The sequence below is a fragment of the Macrobrachium rosenbergii genome, chromosome 5, assembly GCF_040412425.1.
Source record: "Macrobrachium rosenbergii isolate ZJJX-2024 chromosome 5, ASM4041242v1, whole genome shotgun sequence".
NCBI lineage: Eukaryota > Metazoa > Arthropoda > Malacostraca > Decapoda > Palaemonidae > Macrobrachium > Macrobrachium rosenbergii.
Genome location: NC_089745.1, coordinates 71741653 through 71766679, shown reverse-complemented (window position 1 = coordinate 71766679; position 25027 = coordinate 71741653). Strand labels below are relative to the sequence as shown.

Below are 25027 nucleotides of genomic sequence, written 5' to 3'. Positions count from 1 at the left end.
ATAAGTGTTTCCATTCCTTTGTGTTCATTTTTATTTTCTCATAAATCGTCAAAAAACAAAATATGGCTTGTAGATATGATTTACTCACTCCGTTCATTTAAGGAAAGCAGAATAAGTCGCATATATTTTCTATGGTTTTCAGAAAATATTCTCCTGAATTCATTGTTTCAATGCTGGTATAACAGTGCTTTGCAAGTAATATATAAAGGAATTTGTATTACAGTAAATTGATATGATATTACGGTCTTCAAGCAACGACAGATTTTTCTCTCTGCTTCATCGTCACGTCATAAGATTAAGAGATTAGACTCCACTTTTCCTCACTTTGGGTGATTTGCGTCGATTTAGCTTCTAGTGATCCGACCTATAAAGACAGAGTACTTTGTTTCCACCTGCAAACAATAGAAGTATTCCTTTCACATTCACTGCACTGCATTCTTCCTGTTAAGAATTGCTTGATGGCCGTGTGAGGGTTTTTTATATTAAAAATTTATATCACTGCTTTCCGAGATATCATGTGGCTTATTACAGCAACAAATGCCTGAACTCGAGAGAATTGCACCAGATTATTGAAACAGGGACCATTTTGACAGTCATCATAAAAATAGAAAGTAATTTTAGGGAGGACGATTTTTGTAAATACATGTATACGATCGCATTGCCACTTTTTGCCAACAAATGTTTCCGTTTATACGATATTTTATATATGGAATGCTCAAAATATCTGGAGCAAACTTCGACTTAGCTAAGAACTCTGCCAGAACTCGTAGTAAGGTAGAATGTCTACTTACCACTTGCTTTTCATATATATATACTGTATATATATATATATATATATATATATATATATATATATATATATATATATATATATATACTGTATATATATATATATATATATATATATATATATATATATATTTATATATATGTATACATATGTGTGTAGATATATATATATATATATATATATATATATATATATATATATATATATATATATATATATATATATATATATATATATATATATATATATATATATATATATATATATATATATATATATATATATATATATATATATATATATATATATATATATATATATATATATATAAATATATATATATATATATATATATATATATAAATATATATATATATATATATATATATATATATATATATATATATATATATATATATATATATATATATATATATATATATAAATGTGTCCCATTTTCAAAGCTATAAATTAAAAAGACAACAGAATTAAAAACAGACTCAGATTTTAAAACAGGGCCTTTATTTTAACGTCTGGTTGGAATGGTTTTCACGAGGAAGTTCTATATCTCCACCAATATTTTATTAATAACTGTTTCCCATCTGAGCTCTTTTACAAACATTTGCGCAAATTTTTAAATAATATTTTTCAACCAAAATTCAGAATACCAACAGTACCTAAACTATCTTTCTATGCAAGTGTCCCGTTTATCTACGATAAACATTTTTACCAAGATTTACGAAAGATAATAAACAAATATTTACCGGCTGTCGAATTGAAACTAATACCTAATAATCCAATGACGATCAAGTCTATGTTTAAATATAAAGAAAGTCTGCACCCTTTCATGACCTCAGGAGTCATATACCTGTTTAATTGCCCCAGATGTGACCTGGGGAAGTACGTGGGCTCCACTCGTAGGTTGTTGAAGGTGAGATTAGACTCTCATCGTGGCGTAAGTTACCGAACGGGTGCTAAATTATCAAACCCTGAATTTTCATGCATAAGAGACCACGGGAAAAATGCAAATATAATATCAATTACAAGGATTTCAAAATAATAGGCAAAGCTCCGAATAACCACCAACTGTCAATACTAGAATCTCTTTTTATTAAACAATTAGTTCCCCAATTAAATACTCAGTCCACGTCAACACCTCTATACCTCTCGTGAGTTTCCGTTGGAACCAAAACGGACCCTGAATGTCACTCAGCTTTTGCCTTCAGCACTATATGGTATTCATTGTTCCTTTCTGTTATGTTTCTTTTTAAACTTTTATGTAAAATTTCTTTTTTCTCGTTTTAAAATCTGAGTCTATTTTTATTTCTGTTGTCTTTTTAATTTATAGCTTTGAAAATGGTACACATGGTCCTGAAACGTCAGCATAATAAAGTATATTGAAAGGAAGTACAAGGAATTCTCCTTCTCCCCTAACTCGATGCTGTTCATCAGGTTTAAAGCAACCGCCTTCGACTTTGATATATATATATATATATATATATATATATATATATATATATATATATATATATATATATATATATATGTATATATATATATATATATATATATATATATATATATATATATATATATATATATATATTTATATATATTAACTTTATCACATACACAATTGTTCTGTGTGTTAGTAGAATTACTAAAAGGACCTCATTCAATGAGGTCCTTTTAGTAATAATATATATACGTATATATATATATATATATATATATATACGTGTGTGTGTTCTACATATTCTCTATACAATAATAAAGAACTAGATGATTATATCAAAATGGAACTTGCCGAATATTTTCTCTCTATTGAGCCTAACTCATTTTCAGAGAAGGGAGTTTCTCATCAACCTTAAAATCATTGCCGCTTGGTTAGAAATACCAGGTATAAAGACGCAAGGATTCTAATTTTGGGTTACAAACAATATCCCGTCCCAAAATAGGAAATTAATATCCGATCTTGCCCCATCAGTGAAGAGGACGAAAGCTTTTCGTGTCAAATTCAAACTCGTCCTTTCCGCTCTCCCTCACTGCCCTAAGATTTCAATGTCTTTCATTCCATTCACTTTGACCTCACGCTTGGCAGGTTTAATGAAGCTGCAGGAGATCATTCGATCTCCGCCAAGCAAGAGCATCGAGATCTACATCCGTCAGGGTCATCCGGAAAACTACAGAGACATATTAAAGGAAGTGAAGCACAAGGAAATTTATAGCATCATTGTGGACACCCTTCCCGAACACATGAATCTCTTTCTGCGTTGTGTAAGTCCCTCTTTCTCTGTGCGTGTGTATGGCCATGTGTGTGTATGTGTGTGTGTATACGTACGTAGATGTTCCCCTTCATAATAGGGAACTGCAATTATTCTCTTCTGAAAATGTTGGTAAAGTGGCTTAAAATTTAGCAGGGGTAATGTCGATTTTTTCTGCTGATAGGGAGTGAAATGTATGTTGAAACGTCTGCTTGTCAGTCACACTACTGACACCGAAGGAAGAGTTGTTCACTGGAATCCCAGTGCCGACACACGCTTCCGTATAATGTAGATATGGATAAAAGACTTCGCACTTGCTGTTAGGCGAAGTCAAGTTGACAAAGAAGGGAACATAAGAAACATTGGTTCCTATTCCAGAGTAATGGTAGTGTTCACTTATGTAAATGAAACGGAAGATAATACGTATTAACATCACAGTATGGTCTGTATATTCATTTCATTTCCATAGACGTCATTTCCTATCACATTCATAATCTTTTAGTCAAATGAATCCAGCACATTTGAAATGTTGACCGAAAAGAATAATAAATCAACACAATTCCTGGATATCCTGTTTCCGCGCTGCTACCAGCTTGGATGGCCGTTTGGGTATAATGAATAGCATAACTCAGACATACTGGTAGCTTTAGGGCTAAAATGGCGCCTCAGCTTACTGTAATAGGAAGCATATTGATTTTACCCGAATGCTATGCGAAAGGGTCATTTATTCAGTTCAACATGAAAAAACATAGAATCAGTTAAATAATAACATTACGATTTTGTCTCTGTTTGAGATCTTTTTCCTTATCCATCCCTTCGTTACTGCTTAGAAATGACAACAAATTCTGATGCAAAGCAATCATTCATATACATCTTGCTGGTCAGCAGTCTTCTAAATGAGAAGGTCCAAAAGTCCATGACCAGTTAATGCCCCCCACAACCCCTCTCTCTCTCTCTCTCTCTCTCTCTCTCTCTCTCTCTCTCTCTCTCTCTCTCTCTCTCTCTCTTGGTGACCTGGATTTTAGCCTTCCCTATAATGTGAGCAGAACCTCCTGTTTCCCCTCCGGTCCTTGTTTTTCTCCTTAGCTCCTGAGGAATACGTTTATCGGCCTTTTATGGACTCGTTACCTGTTTCCTCCTTTCTTAGTTTCTCTTCAGTAGAATATACATAATGAATACTCTTTATGTCAGAGAAGTGGAGGTTTAGTTATTATTATTATTATTATTATTATTATTATTATTATTATTATTATTATTATTATTATTATTATTTTTATTATTATTATTATTATAGCTCCTATTTCAATCATAATCAACAATAAAATATCAATGAGTTTATAATAATTGAATACTAAGTATATCAAAGAACAAAAGTTTGGTTATTATTATTATTATTATTATTATTATTATTATTATTATTATTATTATTATTATTATTATTATTATTATTATTATTATTATTACAGCTCCTATTTTATTCTTGATCGAGTAATGCGTTACTTGTAAATGGTATTCTAATCAAAAGTGTTCTGGTTAATATTGTTGCAAGAGTGATTCATTTAATATTCCCCATTTGAGCATATTTAATATTGGGAATAACCTCTGTTACAGAAGAGTCAGCACTCACTAAAAACGAATTAAACTCTTCATTAGGAAAATTTTTGAAGTTTCCAGTGCAGTCATACCAGTCCCAAAAGTAATCGAGGACCTCAGTACATAAATTATGACTGCTTTTTCTCTTGTAGGATTTTTTTTTTGTTACTCAACCTTCCTTATGACTGCATGAATAAAGGAGGAGGGAACGCTAAAACAAAGAAGGGTAAATAATGAGTATTTCTTTACGAGTATCATTTCCAGAATGTTTGTCCCCAAAGAGATTCTGGAAGATGGGACTGGTAGAGAAAAACGTAATTAGAATCTGAATAAGATATCCTGGAGCGGACCCAAGCACTTTTCGTTGCCTCCAGTTTTCTTTCCCGTTTGTACAAACAACTACCGTTTTACCTTTTAACTTCTTTCTGGCAAACAATCATTCCCTCCGTCTCTGGTGGACGGACCGCTGATGGTTCTGTCACTTGGACCTACGTACCATAAGAAATGGTAGTTGCGAGCGCATCTCACTGAATAGTTTATGATTATCACCAGGCTGCGACTATGATAAAAATCCCTGATATCGCAATTTGCATTGCTCTCCGATAATTAACTACAGTCTTATTATTTTTGAGGTAATATATAGACTATAACGCTCTTTGCTTCACAGATACTCAAAGTTAGGCGATAGTTTGCTTTTACAAAGATTTTTGGCAAAGATTTTCCTTGTCTTGACGTTTTTCAGGCGGGACATTGTTTCTTCAAGAGTGAAACGTTCAAGAGTCTGAATTTTATTACAAAAGTGCATTTTTGTGAGAGAGAGAGAGAGAGAGAGAGAGAGAGAGAGAGAGAGAGAGAGAGAGAGAGAGAGAGAGGATGAAATTTCTTGGATTAAGAAAAGATCTGCTTTTTTGCTTTCAGGTTTTCTATCTCCTTTAAATCAGTGCCATTAAAATAAATCTGGTAATGTAAGCTCTTGGCTCAAACTCATTTCTTCCATCCTCAGTTCATGTAAAACTTTGATTAATGAAAATTGAATGGATACCTTCCTTTCTCGCTAGTTTTTTATTTTGCAGCCACAGCTTTTCTAAATGAAGGAGGAATAGTAAAAATTATTTTTTAAGTTTGATGAATAGAAAAGAACGCAGGTCGGAAATTGGTTTCATTGTAGACAATAAAATGAAGCGAATAACTGAATTCCCATTCTTCCTTTTAGTTGCTACAGTTACAGATGAACGACTACAGATACCATTACCTCTTCACAACATTCGTAAGTATCGTTTTTATTTGCCCATAGAAAATCAATCTTCGTTTCCAACACACATCATTAATATTTTCACCCAACTTGAAACTCAATTCATTTACCACAAAAAAAAAAAAAAAGATCGCTAAACTTTTTCTGATATAAACTTGAACGTCATGATGAAGTACTATTGAGTTTGGTGACTGATTGCATTAAAGCATTACAACATAAGAAATATTTCCCCCTCCCCAGGACATCGAAACGTTTGATCTGGAAGACTTCAAATACAATTTCGTTAACATGACAGCTTTCCGCCTAGTGGACACAGACAATGGCCACGTTAAGAGGACTCTCAAGGATATGGAGAAGTTCCAGCCCATTGGACATTCGATTCTTAATAAGTCGACAATCATCCAGGTAGGCTTATAAGGGCGGGGAGCGGGTTTGGGGGATCCCTTGGTTCGCCTTTCAGGGTGGTCCTCGAGCTCTTTATTCCTTGTTTGTCTATAACTTGTTGAAATGGACCTTCTTGAAAGTGGAATTTTGCAGTTAACGGCTCATGTTTCCTTTTCTATTATGGGGCCATGGAACTGTCTTCCTTGATGGATTGTGAAAGTTGATGCTCTTCCTTGTGAGTTTTCTCATGCCATAATTTATCATAGATTTATTCCAGGTTTCTTTGATATTTATATTACACCCTGCATTTCGCTTATCTTCTCCCAGACTCAATTGTTTTTTGATGACCACAGCTGAACCATTTGTTATTTAGAAGTTTTAATGACTTTTTAATCCTTTTCGTATGGACTGTGTTTATCTTGACAGAGCAAATAACACAATAGCATTTAGTTCCTTCATTATTATCTTACACCACGAAACAGTTAAGTAGCATGTTTATTACAGCAGTCTTTTTCTTCTCCTTTCCTAAACTATTGTTTTTGCCGTGTACTTTTGGCTTCATGTTATTTCATTTGAAAACTTTTTTCAGATCTTGTGGATTTTTTTTCGAAGTTTCATCAGTTGCTACATTAGAGTTATTCTGTTGGAAATCTGTACCTTCATCTCCCCCAGCCATCAGCAGTCGTTCAAAAGGCTCAGTCTTTTAAAAATAAACTAGTTTATTTGTAACTGCGTTAACCTACTCCACAGTGATAAGTTAACGTAGAACAAAATTTCTTAATAAAATGGACGTCGTCGTACTTGCAAAGCCCCACTTAAAAAAAAAAAAAAGATCAAAGACAGGGCGACCCTGTTATCCAATAAACCAATCAATCCTGAAGATGGGTGATATGTTACCGAACCCAAAGGAATTTCCTCCCGTTGAGGCCCCTTTGTTTAACTTATTGCTTCTCCTTTATTCAAAGATCGGTGAATTAATTTGATCAAAAGATCTAAAACCCCCAACTCAGCCAAAGTGACTCTGGGCAGGGCAGCCTGTCGTACCTCATCTGAGAAATGCCACCAGGCACTAAGAGACTGACTGCTGCCTCCTTGCAACGCCCTTGACCGCACTGTCCCCGTTTCCTTCCATTACAGGCAGAGCCGGCTCTCATTTTCGACAGCGTCAATGTTTTTGCCAAAGGACTACACGCACTGGAGCGTTCGGCAACGCTTAGCCTGGCCAATTTGTCTTGTGAATCGGAAACGCCTTGGCCAGATGGATCGTCTCTCTTCAATTATATCAACGCCGTAAGTCTGAATTTGTCCTTTTTACTTGATAAAGAAACTAAGGGGTAATTACATGTGACGCTGTATCACAGAGCTTCGTTCTGATATCCTGGCCATCTTTCCGTCGCTATCATATAAAACCTTAATTTCTAACCCCACTTACAGATTATGAAATGATTTGCATTCCTAAAAGAATTTGGCATCTAATTATTCACTTTAAACTGTGAAGTTCTTGTGACCATTTCCTAGTTTTGAATATTTTAATTTCTCTTAAACTTTAGAAAATAGATAATCATAGCCACCAACCTTCAGAAAATCCCAACAGAATATTGAAACCCCAGCATTTGCATGCAAATTTTATTATTATTATTATTATTATTATTATTATTATTATTATTATTATTATTATTATTATTATTATTATTATTATTATTATTATTAACTAGAAAGATACCTCTTATTCAGAAGGAAAGCATACATGAAGAAACAGGAATGTAAATTTTACTTGTTTACTTAAACATTTATGTCTCTACAGTTCACACACAAATAAGCTTATATGGAGGATGCATATACGCATCCATATATAAATATATATACGTATATGTATATATATATATATATATATATATATATATATATATATATATATATTTATATATATCTAATATATATACATATATTATATGTATATACATGTTTATATATATATATATATATATATATATATATATATATATATATATATATATATATATATATATATATATATATATATATTTACATATACATACATATATATATATATATATATATATATATATATTTACATATACATACTGTATATATATATATATATATATATATATATATATATATATATATATATATATGCACATGGATGAATTTTATCACATCACCGTGATTCATATACAAGCATTAAGCTACAAAAGTCTTTCAATATCCAATTCGCTCTTCCTCAAAAATAATATATTTTCATGTTACCCAAAGGGGTATTTTTTAGTTGCTAATAAGTTCGTCGTCTCGTGGGCTCGAACCACAGAAGACAACAACTCAGGGCTACAGTGATGCCTTAAACCACACAACCATCAAGGGGGGAGGTATAAGTTGAAACTGACTCCCACCTGCAAATCACTGTTGAACTCATGTATTTGTAATTAGAACCAATATCAATCCAACTCTACCATGTTGGCCATGTAATGCGTTTGTTGCATGCAGCCATATTACGAATGAATTTTATCACATCACTGTAATTCATATACAAACATTAAGCTAAAAATGTCCTTGAATATCCAATTCTCTCTACATCACAAATAATATATTTTCATATATGTTACTCGGAGGGGAATTTTTTAGTTGATAATAAGTTCGTCGTCTTTTGGGCTCGAACAACGGAAGAAAGAACTCAGGACTACAGTGATGCCTTAAACCACACAGCCATCAAGGGAGGTATAAGTTGATACCGGCTCCCAACCTACAAATCACTGTCGAACTCAGGTATTTGAAAATATATTATTTCCGAGGTAGAGTGAATTGGATATTAAAGGACATTAATTTTGTAGTTTAATGCTTATATATATATATATATATATATATATATATATATATATATATATATATATATATATATATATATATATACATACATATATATATATATATATATATAGTTATATATATCTATATAAATATCAATATACAAACCAGTAAAACGCAGACTAAAAACATAAAAGTGAGGTTACAGCCACATTTCTAGCAAAGAAGGTTTTATCTTGATTGAGTATAGAACTTCTAAAATGTCGAGGTCTGTAGCAAACTGAGCAGTGGTTAAAACAGAAAAATCATCAATATGTAAAGGGTGACCAGTCTCCTCGCTGTGTTCTCTAATTGCACCGTAATTGGGCCTTGAAAGATAATTGCCTGTACGATATGACTTACCTAGGTGTTCAAACCATCTCATCCAAGCTGATCTGGTAGTTTTCCCACTGTAAGAGGCATCACAACCACCACACTGCCATTTATAAATCAAATTGGACCAAAGGCTTGTTGGTATGGGGTCTTTAATTTGAAAGAAATTATCTAATTTGTTTTGCAAAGTGAAATATATTTTGATATCTAGCTGAGGGTAACCAATGTACAAAATAGAAATTAATTGCTTTTTTAAATCGTAATTATTCTTCTTCTTTTAATGTGTTTTTTTCCCATTTGTATGGGCTAAGCACAATGCCTTCTTTTGAAGGACTTTGATTTGGCTTTGGGGTGGACCGTAGTCTCAATTGGCTGCCCTGCCTGCCATCGTTTAGACCCCAGTAGCGTATGTACATGTATTGTACCAGTCACCAGCGCCCTTTCTCCCAGCAGCGAGAAGTTGTGGCACAGTTAGGTTGACAGTCAAGACGTGTGAGGTGTCTGTTATGTTTTTAGGAGATATTGGAGTGGCTTTGTTTGTGTGGGTATTAGTCCGTAACACCCATTTGCTTTTAAGCAAACCTATCCGTTGATTACATACATAATCCCAGGGTGTCTACACGGATAGCAAAGTGTCCGTCTCTCTGACCGGTGGGCTGGGGATTTGAACCCGAGCCACAGACCTCTAAGAAGTCTGCAGCTGCTGCTCTAACCGACTTGGCCATCGAGGCTCTTTTAAATCGTAATTATGAGTTCCAGTAAAAGTTAAAGGTAAATAAATAACAGGTTTCTTTACAGTAGCAGTAGTTTCGGGTTGTTTGTTTACATATAATTTCGAAAGCTGTTTACCAATATATGTATTTACGTAATTCAACGGATAGCCATTGTTTTTTAAAAGTGACCTTAGAAATTCCAATTTTTCACGCAAATTCAAAAATCTAGAACAAATTTTATATGTTCTGGTTACTAGCGTCAAAATCAAATTCATCTTATATTTCAAAGGTGTAGCTGATTGAAATTTAGACACAAGACCCGTGAAAGTACGCTTTCTAAAGACTGAGGTGTGAAAGTTATCAAGATTTTTTACCCCAATATCTAAAAAAGCAAGCTTATGATTATCTTTGATTTCACAAGTATATTCTATATTAATATGCCTACTGTTAAGGTACTCCAAAAAACAAGGAATCTGGTCACGACTCTTAAAATTTAAGAAGGTATCATCAACGTACCTCCTGTACAGTAAGGGCTTAAAAGCTAAAGGACAATCGTCTAACCATCTTTTCTCCATAAAACACATAAACGCATTTGCCAAAGATGGTCCTATACTGGACCCCATGCTGACACCATCAATTTGCTTATGTAACAAACCGTTATATAAGACTTTTCTGCGCAGGTCGTCGCGATTTTTATGCCCAGGTGCTGCTCATTTATGCGGTGTTTTTTTTTATTATCCGTTTCCTTTAATAAAATTATTCTTCAGTTAGCACTTTTTTTTTATTTTCACATTGATGCTAAGCTGAGTCACTGAGGCTATGAGTCATTAAAGGTCCGTGAGCAAAAAAATGTCTAAAAAGATGGTTAAAAACAAAGCTGTTATCATCGTAAGTATAACTGTATGGATTCACTTAACAAAACAAGAACAAACAACGCCTCGATATCCATTCAATATTAGTTTGTTAGTTTCATAACTTCTCTTTTCACGTTTTGGCAGTCGTTCTTTTTCTCTTTATCCATTTCAGTAACTTTATTTAGATCATTCATCCTAAGATAAAATAAACAGAATTTTTAGCAAATGAAAAAGTACCTAAATGTTTGGGAACGTCAGCTGCAGAAAATTTTTATTCAGAAACTAGCCACTTTATGCAGGCTTTATCTTCCCGTAAAGTTTCGCCAAGAGCTGCAATAAATATCTCTCTCCCAATAGACAACTGAGACCTGAAAGCATCAGAAGATGCTGCATGCAGTCGGCTTCTGTTGATTTTGCTCAACCATAAGTTTTCTTATTTATTGCATTCTGTTACTTTAACTCCTTAATTAGGAGATTTCAGTACAAATGTCTTGATACAGCCAGCAATGTAACGAACAGAGACTTCTGTTGCGTCAGAGGGTGATTTTTCAAGTTTTCCTTCCTCTTTCTCGGTCAAATTCTGTTCTTCTCCAATATAATCCAATATTCCTTCATTTTCAATTTCTCGTTTACTGGTTTTAAGTTTTAAAAAAATGCTGGTCAAGCACATTTCTACTAACAATTTTTGTTCACTTCTGTCTTGCACTAGCAAAGGATGACAATTGCCTGTTTAAAACATTTTTCTTCATTTTTACAGTAGGATTTTTTCACCTAAATCTTTCCCTAACAAATACTTTCTTAAGCAAAATTCTAAACTCACCAAATTTTGGATTGTCATGCGGTCCATTCATTTGACGTATGAAACCAAAAAAAGTGTTCCAATAGATCTTGATTCAATCGCATTGTAGGTATGAATTTACACCATATGATTTATTCAGCATTTCATAAAGGTCTGTAAGTGACTTTCTTGACAGAATTTCTTCCTTTTGAAATCTATAAGAGCAAATAAATCGTTAGTTTACTACTCTCAGTTTCTGCAGAATTTTCTCCTGCTCCTCATGATTAATCCCAAAATCATTTCGTGATACTTCGTCATCATATATTAAGAATACATTATATCAAACCACTTATCAATAAGATCAGTAGATTTCGCAGTTTCTCCAGAATTTCTGCTGTTTCAGGGACTATTCTTATCCAAGTACTCAATTGCTCTTGCAATCGAACTGGATAGCAGCTATCCAGCCAGTTTCACAAGCTGTTTCTGTTGGCCTTTGACTGCACATTTCACGAATGTCAGAATCAGAATCAGAACTTGCATCCTGCATTGATTTCTTGTCGTCGGCAACATTATCCTTGCAAAAATGCACAGAGCAAATCATAGGATGATCTGGTTTAAGTTTAATCAGACAGTAGACATGTCTGTATCCAACTTCTCTTAAACTTTCAATTCTCGGAAAACGAAAAACTCTGAACTTAAATACTTGACCTTCCTTTTTGTATTAAAACAGCCAAAAAACTGCGCAGTTGTTCAGCATGCGCTGACATTACACTAACCAAGTGTTTGATCAGGAAACGTTTTCTTCGAGAAGAAATATTTGTGAATGAGGCGTTGTACAAGACAGCTGGTTTTTATATACTGGAATCTTGCACATTATAAATTAATATCTATTAAAGAAGTCAATAAAAACGGGATAAACATAAAACAGAAACAGAACACATATTTCTGGTTACATTTTTAAGCCAAATTAGCCGGAGCGACGACGCCAAGGTACAGAGGCTCGCGTGAGCTCATTCAGCTACCCGCTCAGACTGGGGCCTGCTCGTTAGCAGACCCTTTCTTTCCTGGCGCCTGGGGTATGTGTATCGGTAAACGACACTTCATGTAAACAGCGAACTGACTTTGTCACTGAACTTTAAATAAACCAAAAGACTGAGGTTTTAATTTTAGAAGCAGGAGCAGATTGTCTACTTCAGAACAATGAAACATTAGAACTTATCCGAAAATATGCAAAAGATATAGAAATAAATACAGATTATCTAATAATAGGTCAAGCACAAAAAGAGAGCAATCTACTGTAACTACTTTAGAATTTATTATGACGAAATTTATATTACCTTCTCAGCTGTTTATTTTGCCCTATGGCCCAGTGTGTCTTTTCCTTTCCTTTTTCGTTTCAGTAGTTTTATTTCAACTAGTGTCTGGGAAAATGATCATTTTAGTGCCATGGTTTTTTGTTACTTCAAATGTAGTATTCCATCAGCGGTTTTAATTTGTGGTTTAATTAGTGTTTTTATGCAATTACTCTATTGTCAGCTTGCTGTAAACGCTTCTCAGCCCTAAAAATGCATCGATGCAGTTGTGAAACGTTGACCTTTGTGATTAACTTCAAATTGCATAGTGCCTCCTCTGAGAATACCTACGTCTAGGTATAAGATGATATTTGTAATTCATTATATATATATATATATATATATATATATATATATATATATATATATATATATATTCCTATATGAAGACAGTGGTACTATTTACAGAGGATATCTTTTTATCTGGTCTTTGAATCACTCTACACTTCTTTGTCTCGTCAGGGAAGCTTCTCAAGAATAAGGAATTGCAACATAGGTCCCTCCTCCACTACCACTCTACGACGACGATTGCAAGCTCACCACAAACAAGAGGCTATATTCTTAAATTATGAGGACGCCCACGAATGGAACCAACATTAGAAGAATTATTAGAAAAAACAGAGCTCGTGCCTAGAGTGGCCGGTTCCACAGATTACAAATAGCAGAAGTCGTAATTATGAATCGACACAACAGCCTGCTTTAAACATACAAAGGAACGCAGACTTCATCTCGCCTTCTTCAAGGAATCCACAAGACATCTGTGAGAGTTCGAAGGACGAAATGCTCGAAAGAACACTTCCGAATACGACGGTAAACGCCAACAACGGACGAGATGAAAACTATTCTCCAAAGCCGGAAATCAGGCCCTCTGCTGCTCGCTGTGGCAAAGGGCATGGCCTACGGAGCACCAGAAATACCCTTGCTGCAACACAAACTACGGCCAATAGAAATGCAGTACTCCAGTGACGTCACACTTTACATTTAAGGATTAGCTCGAAAGTCAGCATGCGGAAAAAAAAACATTCATGTTGATTTGTAAACGAGTCCTGAAGACGGCGCCGATAAATGGCCTTTCGATTACAATAAGTAAATGGAAAAAAACGTGAATAATTTTTCCTTACTTCCTGAGAAGCTTGCCTGGTGCGAAATATAACTAACGACTGATTCAAGTCTACTTAAAGAGACAGTCTCTGCAAATAATGCCATTGACTTCAATATGAATTGCATAAGAGAAAATATGTCCAAATAATATTATATACAAATACCATATATATATATATATATATATATATATATATATATATATATATATACATATATATATATATATATATATATATATATATATATATATATATATATATATATGTACCTATATATACATATATAAATATAAATATATATATATATATATATATATATATATATATATATATACATATATATAAATATATATATATACCTATATATACATATATATACATATATATAAATATATAAATATATATATATATATATATATATTTATATATATATATATATACATATATATATGTATATATATATACATACATATAAATATATATATATATATATATATATATATATTAAACCATAAATATAGCTCAATATTCAGTTCATTATATCATTTCTAAGGGGGATAATAATTGATAGATTTTTCGTCACCGGCAGGATTCGAATCCTACCGGTGACGAAGTTCTCATCAATTATAATTCCCCTTGAGCGTAGCTTATTCCCGAGATATAGTGAACTGGATATTAAACGATATTCGTGACTTAATATTTATGAATATAAATATATATACTGTATATGTATGTATATATATATATATATATATATATATATATATATATATATATATATATATATATACATACATATATATACACACACATATATATACTGTGCATATACACTACATATATATGACATGTTCATATAAATAAGAAAAAGCAGCAAATTTTGGTTATTTGTAATGAAATTTTGATGGAAATTTCGAGAATAATGTTGATGCTGTCACCAGGTTGAGTACGACGGGGTGACTGGTCCTATCAAGTTTACGGAAGGAAAAAGAACCAATTTTAAGCTGGACATTCTGAAGCTGAGGATGGAGAAGCTTTACAAAGTGAGTGTTGTGTTTCTGTCGTCTTCTTGAAGTCGCCATTTGTCCTTTATCGAAATACTGACATTTCTATTATTAAATCCATGAACGTTGATGTTATGAAAATGATGTGATGAGTTTGCTTCAGAAACCTCTCACTATTTATGTTTCTTCCTTGACCATTTCATAAACATAAACATTTCTTACATTTGGCAAAAGTCTTTACCCCTGCACATTAAATCTTAGCACACTATATTTTCATTCATATTCCATGTGTTTCATTTGCTAATTCCTCGAAGAATACGTTTTTATTCATCTTGGCTCCTAGAAATACGTTGTCTTGCATCATCTTCATTAACCTATCTGCTGTTCTTGTGATATCTCAAGACGATATACTGGTCTGCAAGAAGATATCTTCTCTCCGCGTTAAGAATAACTAGAAGTTTTGCCTCAAACTTTTTTAGCCTTTATTGTTGTTAAAATATCCCCTCATATGCCGTGGAATACTAAATAAATCTTTTGAGAATAATACCAGGCCAGTGTAATCTCCTTATTGACTGTATCTCTCAGATTGACTGACATGTCAGTCGGCTGACATATCAGAGCGATTAACTGGTCACCCTTGTGAGTACTTGCAGGATGAAAGAGAAGACATTTTCTACTGAACCAGGAAATCAGAAAAGTAAAGCACAACCACGCTGCTAAAGAGAAACAAGAAGAGAGAGAGAGAGAGATTCATTTTTACTGATTCAAGCTAAGCAGTTCAAAGATATTGGAAAAGTAAGGGGCGAAAGACGAGATAATTATCTTATAACTGGTTTTCCCCGCATGGAGCATAAACATTGCCAGAGGTTATCAGGGACAACCGGATTTCTCGGAGATGCGCCCTTGTAGTCCCTCTGTGAGCTGGACTTGGTACCACTTCCTCTGCGAGAGAGAGAGAGAGAGAGAGAGAGAGAGAGAGAGACGTGTTCTTTAACCCTTTTCTAGCGAAGTCCTTCTGAGAAATACAGTCAATAAGGAGATTACACTGGCCTGGTATTATTCCCAAAAGATTTATTTAGTATTCCAGGTATATGAGGAGCTATTTTAACGATAATAATAAATACCGACAGAAAACGGAACGGAGCGTTTATATAATGGTGCATAATACTTAAGCATACATATTATCAGTTCATATATGGATAATAAACAGACATGATTTAATCAATGAATCCATTTTAAAACGGATTACAGTATTAAAATCACCATAGAAATCCGATTGATGATATTTTAAATTTTTCCAATTTTCAAATAAATACATATATCTTATAGATCGAACAAATGCGGAAATTTGACATTGCTTTTTAGTCAGTGTTGAGAAGTTGCGTTACGGAACTTCCGCTCAACGGATAAGTGATCGATATAGTCCGTCCGGCACATTGCAAAGAGGCAGTTCAGCCACACTAGCGGTACCTGAGATGTCTCATCATTGTCTCACTGAAGTCACTATGAAAAGGTACAGTCTTCAGCCCTCGACTGCTTTGAGGAATAATGAATTACGCTTCTTCTTAAAGATAAGATGGCGCCAAAAAACGTTATCCATGGGTTTTCAAGAAATTTTTGAGATGAGGTTGCCGGCTCCATCCATTCTTCATCCATAGCTAAGACCCACCATAGTTAGCTATTAACGAGGTGCTTAATTCATGGCTCGGGTCAACAGAGCACAGTGGTATATGAAGGACCGTTCCTCAGCTCTCCTCGGAAGTTGAGTCCAGAGCCTCTCACCAGGGGAGGTGGCTACAGCAGATACTAGATAGAGTAGATATGGAAGGAGTAAATGGAAGCGTAGACATGTGAAATGACATGAATAAGATTTAAAGTTTGAATCGCACTTTCGGTGGGAAAAAAGTATTAGTAAATGGTGGTAATAAAGAAAAGTTGCTGAAATAGACCAAAGAAACTGAAAATGCTTCTCATGCGCTTGACTTGATTTCGAATAGTAGAGACTTTTTAATTAGACTGAAAAGTTCTGTTGCCTTCATTATTTCTCCACTGCAGTATTCTTTCATGCCCACACACCGAAAGCTTTCACCTGCCATCTTGATTCCATACTGTCTATTCATCACGCCCAATTTCCATCTATTCCCGGACAATGAATATAAATATTTTTGTTCCGCTTTTATTTTTTTTTGTGCGAAATTCTTCTGCATGATCCTTTTTAAATACTTTTAATTATTCCACTAGGTTCATTTGCATTGCCAATCTTCCATTTTCTTTATTTTGAGTAATGTATGTTTGCAGAAATGTTTAAATAACAAGCGTTACTTGACAAACTTGGTCCCTGTGGTCCTAGTGGGCCGTTATGCAGGTTCTTTTAACATAGCTTCCTGACCAATGCAACAAACAAAGGAGGGAAAACAACAAAAACAATAAAATCTAAAATTAATTTATTTCAATATTTCAAGTGAGTCAGGTCTGGTAAAAGATAAAAAACCATAAATACTTTCTTCAGGTTAAACAAAAAGTAGCTTTAAACAAAATGAAAAAAATATTTCCTCCATCAGGGCACCAACTCCTCAGCTGCACAACAGGGACAAGACCCACAAACCAGAAAACCCCGATGGAGGACAGCCTTGTCATCATTCTTCTTTCTCACTTTAGCCGTGCTTTTCTCAAAAACTCGACCAACGTCGACTCAAAACTGCCTGTTGCATCGCTTTCGCGCCCTACCAGACCCGACCCAGCTCACCGACGAGAACATCATTCTCACAAAGGGAACGAGCGGGGAACCAGCAGTTCAAAACCATTTGACACCTCCCCCCATTTTTTTTCTCAATAACCCTGCCAGTAAGAGCCGATGCTCGCTAACGACCAGTGGGCCGTTTCAGTCAGGATTTTCTGCTAACCAAACAAAGGAGGGGAAAACAACAAAAACAATAAAATGAGCCCTATTTTCTAAAAGATAAAACCATAAATCAAAAATAAGCCAAAAGGCAGCACTCAGGTTAAACAAAAGTGTGGCTGTATGTCCTCCATTTCAGCTACCCAGAAAACCCCACGTCAGGACAGCCTCACGCTGTCATCAAAGATGAGCAGCTGCATCCGATTACCTCTACGACGGGGTTTAATCGACCAACGTCGACTCCAAATTCTGCTTGCCTGCCCTTTCCCATTTTGATAAAGCAGTTCCCGCAAAACCATCATATGATTTCTTTTAGCTCATTTTATCATCATTCTTTTTTATTCTTTTTCTTAAATAAGATCTTTAAATCCAATTCCTCATTCTCAGATCCACCCCCATAACCCCTGCCGTAAGAGAAAAAAGTGATTAGCCCTCTAGGTCTTCTGGCTGTAGTTTTCAGTTCGATTAGTTTTTATTCTTTGCCTCTTTCCCATTTTGATAAAGAACTTTATGATTTCTTTTAGCTCATTATCATATTCTTTATCAATAAGATAAACAATTTTCAGATCTCCATAGGAAAAATGATTCCCTCTCATCTCCTTAGTTTTCGTTCAGTTTATTCTCTCCCTCTTCGCAGCTTTCTCGTCACTTTATATAATCGCACATTTTCTCCTCCTCCTCCTCCTCCTCCTCCTCCTGTAGGTGGGAGAATGGACTCCGGAGAGCCAGATCAACATCACCGACCACCAGGCATTCTTCGAGGGGGGGAAGCCCAACATCACTCTCAAAGTCATCACTATAGAGGTAAGTGATAGGCCATAGGGAGATTTCTTCCCACATAATGGTGATGAAGCGATCATCATCATTCATTCCTGTCAGTTCGTTCACCTATCTTTCCCTGACCTTCTCTCTTCGCTCTCTGTGAAAATGTATTGCATATCTATCTATATACTATATATACATATATATATATATATATATATATATATATATATATATATATATATATGTATGTATGTATGTATGTATGTACTGTATATACTGTATATACTGTATGTGTATATGTATATATATATATATATATATATATATATATATATATATATATATATATATATATATATATATATATGTCGTATCTCAAAGGGTGCATGTAAAATCTTATGATCAAGATTTTTAAATATTTTATGTGTTCTTTATATGTTTAAGTGTTCTGTTATCCGAAGTGAAGTATGCATCCAGAGGTTAGACGATTATGTTGGTCGCCACAGCTCTTAATGGGGCATAGGGTTAGCAACTGCATCCTGAAAGACATCTGCCTCTCAGGGTAAAAGATGAATAGCTGAGGAAAAAATTATTATTATTATTATTATTATTATTATTTTATTATATATATATATATATATATATATATATATATATATATATATATATATATATGTATATATATATATATATATATATATATATATCTTATATATATATATATGTTTGTGCGTATGCGTAAATATACATGGGTATTATGTGATATAAATGAAATAAATGTTTAATGTAGTGTTCACATTTAAAGCGTTTAACTTTTAACCAGGAAAAAGTCTTCCCTCGAGAAAGGGTGAATTCAGAGATAAACGAGACAACAACATCTACGCCAAAGCTTTTGCAGAATCACATCGAATTACCTTATATACAGAGCGCTGTTCTTCTTTTAGCAAACTACCTCTGCATTGCTACTGAAGTTTGTATCGTGCTAACCCCGCGGTCTCCTAATACGAAAAGCGCATTGTAAAATTGATAACACGGAATATATGCATATATATATATATATATATATATATATATATATATATATATATATATATATAATATATATATATATAGTATATATATATATATATATATATATATATATATATATATATATATATATATATATATATATATATAATATATATATTATAATAGTATATATAAATACTGTTTGTATACATTTATATACATATATATATATATATATATATATATATATATATATATATATATATATATATGTATGTATATATATATGTGTGTGTTTGTATGTGTGTGCTAGTGTGTGTTTGGTCAGTGTTCAACGATTTTTCCTTGCAGAGTTCCAGGTAGAAATCAAGAGTGGTTAACATTCACATTGTAACTGCAAGGCTGCTAATAAATTCGTTTAGCAAATTCACGCAGACATACAGAAGACTCATCCGCAACGTGTCAAATTCCTTCCTACATTATGCCTTTCCCCGTCTTTTACCCATTTTCACTTCCTTTCAAGACACTCTTCTTACCATCTTCTCTCTCTCTCTCTCTCTCTCTTATATATATATATATATATATATCAATATATATATATAATATATATATATTTGTATATATATATATATATATATATATATATATATATATATATATATATATATATGTTTATTGCGTGTGCGTAAATATACATGGAGTATTATGTGATATAAATGAAATAAATGTTTAATGTAGTGTTCACATTTAAAGCGTTTAACTTTTAACCAGGAAAAGTCTTCCCGAGAAAGGGTGAATTCAGAGATAAACGAGACAACAACATCTACGCCAAAACTAAAGAATCATCAATTACCTTATATACAGAGCGCTGTTCTTCTTTAGCTAAACTACCTCTGCATTGCTACTGAAGTTTGTATCTAAATTTTAACTAACCAATGGTCTAATACGGCGCATTGTAAAATTGATAACACAGGAATATATGCATATATATATATATATATATATATATATATATATATATATATATATATATATATATATATATATAATATATATTATAATAGTATATATAAATACTGTTTGTATACACACACACATTTATATACATATATATATAAATATATATATATATATATATATATATATATATATATATATATATATATATATGTATATATGTATATATATATATATGTGTGTGTGTTTGTATGTGTGTGCTAGTGTGTGTGTGGTCAGTGTTCAACGATTTTTCCTTACAGGGTTCCAGGTAGAAATCAAGAGTGGTTACTGCCACATTCACATTGTAACTGCAAGGCTGCTAATGAGCCCCCTATTCACATTAGCAAATTCACGCAGACATACAGAAGAATCATCCGCAACGTGTCAAATTCCCCTTCCTACATTATGCCTTTCCCCCGTCTTTTACCCATTTTCACTTCCTGGATATTATAGAAATTAATTTTCTATAACTTCAATAAGCTGGTAACCAATTGGCTCTTAGTCACGTAAAATAAGACTAGGAGAGCTGTTAACCAGCTGGTCTTCTTAACTTTTAAGACCTCTTCTTACCATCTCCTCTCTCTCTCTCTCTCTCTGTCTATATACACAGTATATATATATATATATATATATATATATATATATATATATATATATATATATATATATATATATACATATATATACATATATATATATATATATATATATATATATATATATATATATACATCTCTCTCTATATATATATATATATATATATATATGATTTTTTCTCAACTATTCATCACTACTTATTCATCACTGTCTGGGTCTTACTCCCTTCCTCTAACACCTCTGCATTATTAAGTCTTTTCTCCATCTTATTGTCTTCCATCCTTTCCCCACGACTAAACAGTCTCTAAACACTGTGATCCATCTTGCAGTTATGCTAATCTTTTATCACTATGTATCTCCACATTTCTTACTTTTTCGATTCTTTTTTATACCGCCTGAATTACACAAGTTATTCTTTTCAACTTAACAGTTCTTGTATTTGAATTTATCAACCAAACTTCACTTCCACGAACGAGATTTGGATCAACAAGTCCTACTTACACTCCAAGTCTTTTAAATATCTTTTGAACACCACCCTTTCTTTTATTCTATCATCATCCATTATATTTACTCCCAGATATCTAAAGAAATCCATTGGTTTCATTCTTCCATCATCCATAGTAACATTCATTGCTCCATCTTTCTGGTCTATATACCATTCTAATTTTACTCCTCTTCACATTTGCTGGTAACTATTTCCTCTTGCTAGCACTTTCAGGTTCTTTCGCTTGTGTCTGCAGCTTCTCTTCAGTATTCCTTATCATCACTGTATCATCTGGAAGCATCAGCCTACGTCTAATGTCCTTCCACTGACTTCTTGCACCAGTCCTTCCGTAATGACATCAAACAGCCATGGGGATATAACACACCCTTGTCTCAGACCCGTCTTTACGCAGAACCAGTCGCTTCAATTCTGCATGAAAGCTCTTAATTGCTGTTGACAAATTACCCTTTATATCATACTTCCCCCATCCGCCACATTATATCTCTATCAGTTTTGTTGAAGGCTTTTTCTAAGCCCATGTATTCCACTGACAACATCTCACTTTCCTTGAAAACTTCTCACGTAACTGTTTCACAGACACATGATCTTACATAACTATTTCCTAACAAACAATTTATCCAGATATCTGTTCCTTGTCTAAACCTACGGTATTCTTCCCTTATCAGTCTTTCTCTCATCTTTCTTACTCTCCCAATGAAAATTCAGCCATGCAACTCCCCTAGTATACTAAGTCAGGTTAAGCCCCTGAAATTATTAGTCTCGTCTATCACCTTTATTCCTGTACAAAGGAACGATCATTTCTCCCAGCCATTCACTTCGAACCTTTCCCTCATCTAGACATCTGCAATCTTGCCGACTAGTCAACCACAGTTTACTGTAATGCAATATATTACTTGCGACCACATGAACTCCTGGTGTCTTTCTACTCGTTAACCCTTTAGTTGCATTCCTTACGTCTTGAACAGTCACTTCCTCAATTATTCTTAAACTTGTTCTCACCCTTTACATTTCTCCACCGTTCAGCTTGGTCTCCTCTCTATCCTACATCTTCAGTAAGTCTTCAAAATACTCACACCGTTGACTTTAATTGCATTCTTTTCAGACAGCATCTCTACAACTGCAGCTTTGATCCTGAGATCCGTTTGCTAATTAATACCTTTCTCGACCTTTACCTCCCTACATAACAACTTATTCTTCGTAAAACACTCTCATGTTCTCCCCTCTATTTTCATTATTTACTTACTTTTTTTTTCTCTCGGCCTTTTTCTGACCACTTTATCCATTCTCCTGCATATTTGCACATAATCTCTCCTGCCATTCAGTTGTGAGTTGGATAAAAATTGTTCTACTTTCACCTGAAAGAGATTTCCATGAAAAAGTTTCATAATGAACGACGCAGCAAGAAAGCGGGAAATTATTTCTTCCTTTAATTACTCTACCATTTTCTACAAAAATATTAACTTGTACCATCCTGAAAACTTGTTCTAACAGCTAATATGTTGATAGATTATTTATTTACAGAAATTAAGAGCAAATAAGTGAAGATAAAGTTTAAACAACATTCGAGAAATAATAGAGATAAAATGTACACAATACCAAAAAGTGAAGCTAGACTGACTGTTAGAAGTGTGGTTGGAAACGTTAAGGATCTGGAAAGAAAGACTATGACAGGAAGAGAGAGAGAGAGAGAGAGAGAGAGAGAGAGAGAGAGAGAGAGGGGTGAATAACATGCAGTTAGGAAGGGCTTCAACTGTTCAGTGAAGGCGACGCTTTCTTGATATACAGAGATTCTAAAAGAAGCAAAAGGCAATCTGTAGTTTGATGAAGCATTTTGAAAATTAGTGTACAGAATACTGGTTTCACATGAATTTGTATAGCTTCTTATGGCTGAAAATTCTTTTGATTTTAAAACACTCAGTGCAATGACTAATACTCCCATAGGAATCGATTCGTCTTTCAGTAAAGGCACAGTAGACGGATATAATCTAACATTAAATTTTGGACAAGTATACATACACCCAACGAAAGATTGCATTAATTCTGGAACGGTGTCTTTGAACCTGAAAAATCTGCCTGTTAATGTTAAAGTGTTTAATTCCAAAATTAAAATGTGGGTACGAAGTGCTCAGAGCTATTGTGAATTCCCGTCTAAAAAACACATTTTTCGGAGGACCCATTAGGCAGGGTTGATAGATGTTGTTTAAAAACATTTAACTTTTAACCGACATCATCCACATCGATCCTCCTCGCCTGGGAATTGCCAAAACTCTTCCTGTTAATAAAGCAAACATTTAACCACATGACTATGAGAACACACACACACGTATGTATATATATATATATATATATATATATATATATACGGTATATATATATTGTTATGAACCACTTTTGGTTCAGCAGGTTCTTTAAATACAAAAATATCGGAACTGGAATGACTGGCAGAAATTGAGGCAGACAAAGGAGGAAGGAGCTAAACGAAACAAAAAAAATTACCTTAAACTAATTTATTATACTAAGATATATACATATATACAAGTGAGTCCAGGTTTAGCATACATAATTAAATATTAACAGCAGCAGTCAAAATTAATAAACAAGTCTTAAGGACCACACAAATGACTAAACAATCTCAAAATAATGCAAAAAGCATCTCAAAATTCAATTACATTGAGCCATACACTGCTCGACACCATTAATAACAATAATGTAATGAAAATCATTACCCGAGCCATACACTGCTCGACACCATGAATAATAACAATGCAATGAAAATTATTTACCAGAGCCATACACTGCTTGGACACCATTAATAATAATAAGTGAAAAATCATACCAAAATAATATCATTACTAAAACAGTCATTACCAATAAACAAACAGGCAGCATAAACAAACAAATGATAAAGCAAAAAACATGAAATCACTCAGGTAACACCGATAAACACAATCTCAATCTCCGTGGAGATA

General features: G+C 33.5%; 1 protein-coding gene across 7 annotated transcripts in view; it reads left to right on the top strand.

Moving 5' to 3' along the window:
* Nucleotides 1-25027, top strand: part of LOC136838893 (glutamate receptor ionotropic, kainate 2-like) — a 563239-nt gene that overhangs the window by 426633 nt on the left and 111579 nt on the right. For all 7 annotated transcript variants that reach the window (XR_010853159.1, XR_010853160.1, XR_010853157.1 and 4 more), the window contains exons 5-10: nucleotides 2892-3067; nucleotides 5861-5914; nucleotides 6140-6304; nucleotides 7421-7573; nucleotides 15220-15321; nucleotides 18884-18985. Coding sequence is in view for 3 of the 7 variants with exons in the window: in XM_067104587.1 (XP_066960688.1) it covers nucleotides 2892-3067; nucleotides 5861-5914; nucleotides 6140-6304; nucleotides 7421-7573; nucleotides 15220-15321; nucleotides 18884-18985 (752 nt within the window). In the remaining 4 variants the exon portion in view is untranslated. The remainder of the gene's footprint in view (nucleotides 1-2891; nucleotides 3068-5860; nucleotides 5915-6139; nucleotides 6305-7420; nucleotides 7574-15219; nucleotides 15322-18883; nucleotides 18986-25027) is intronic.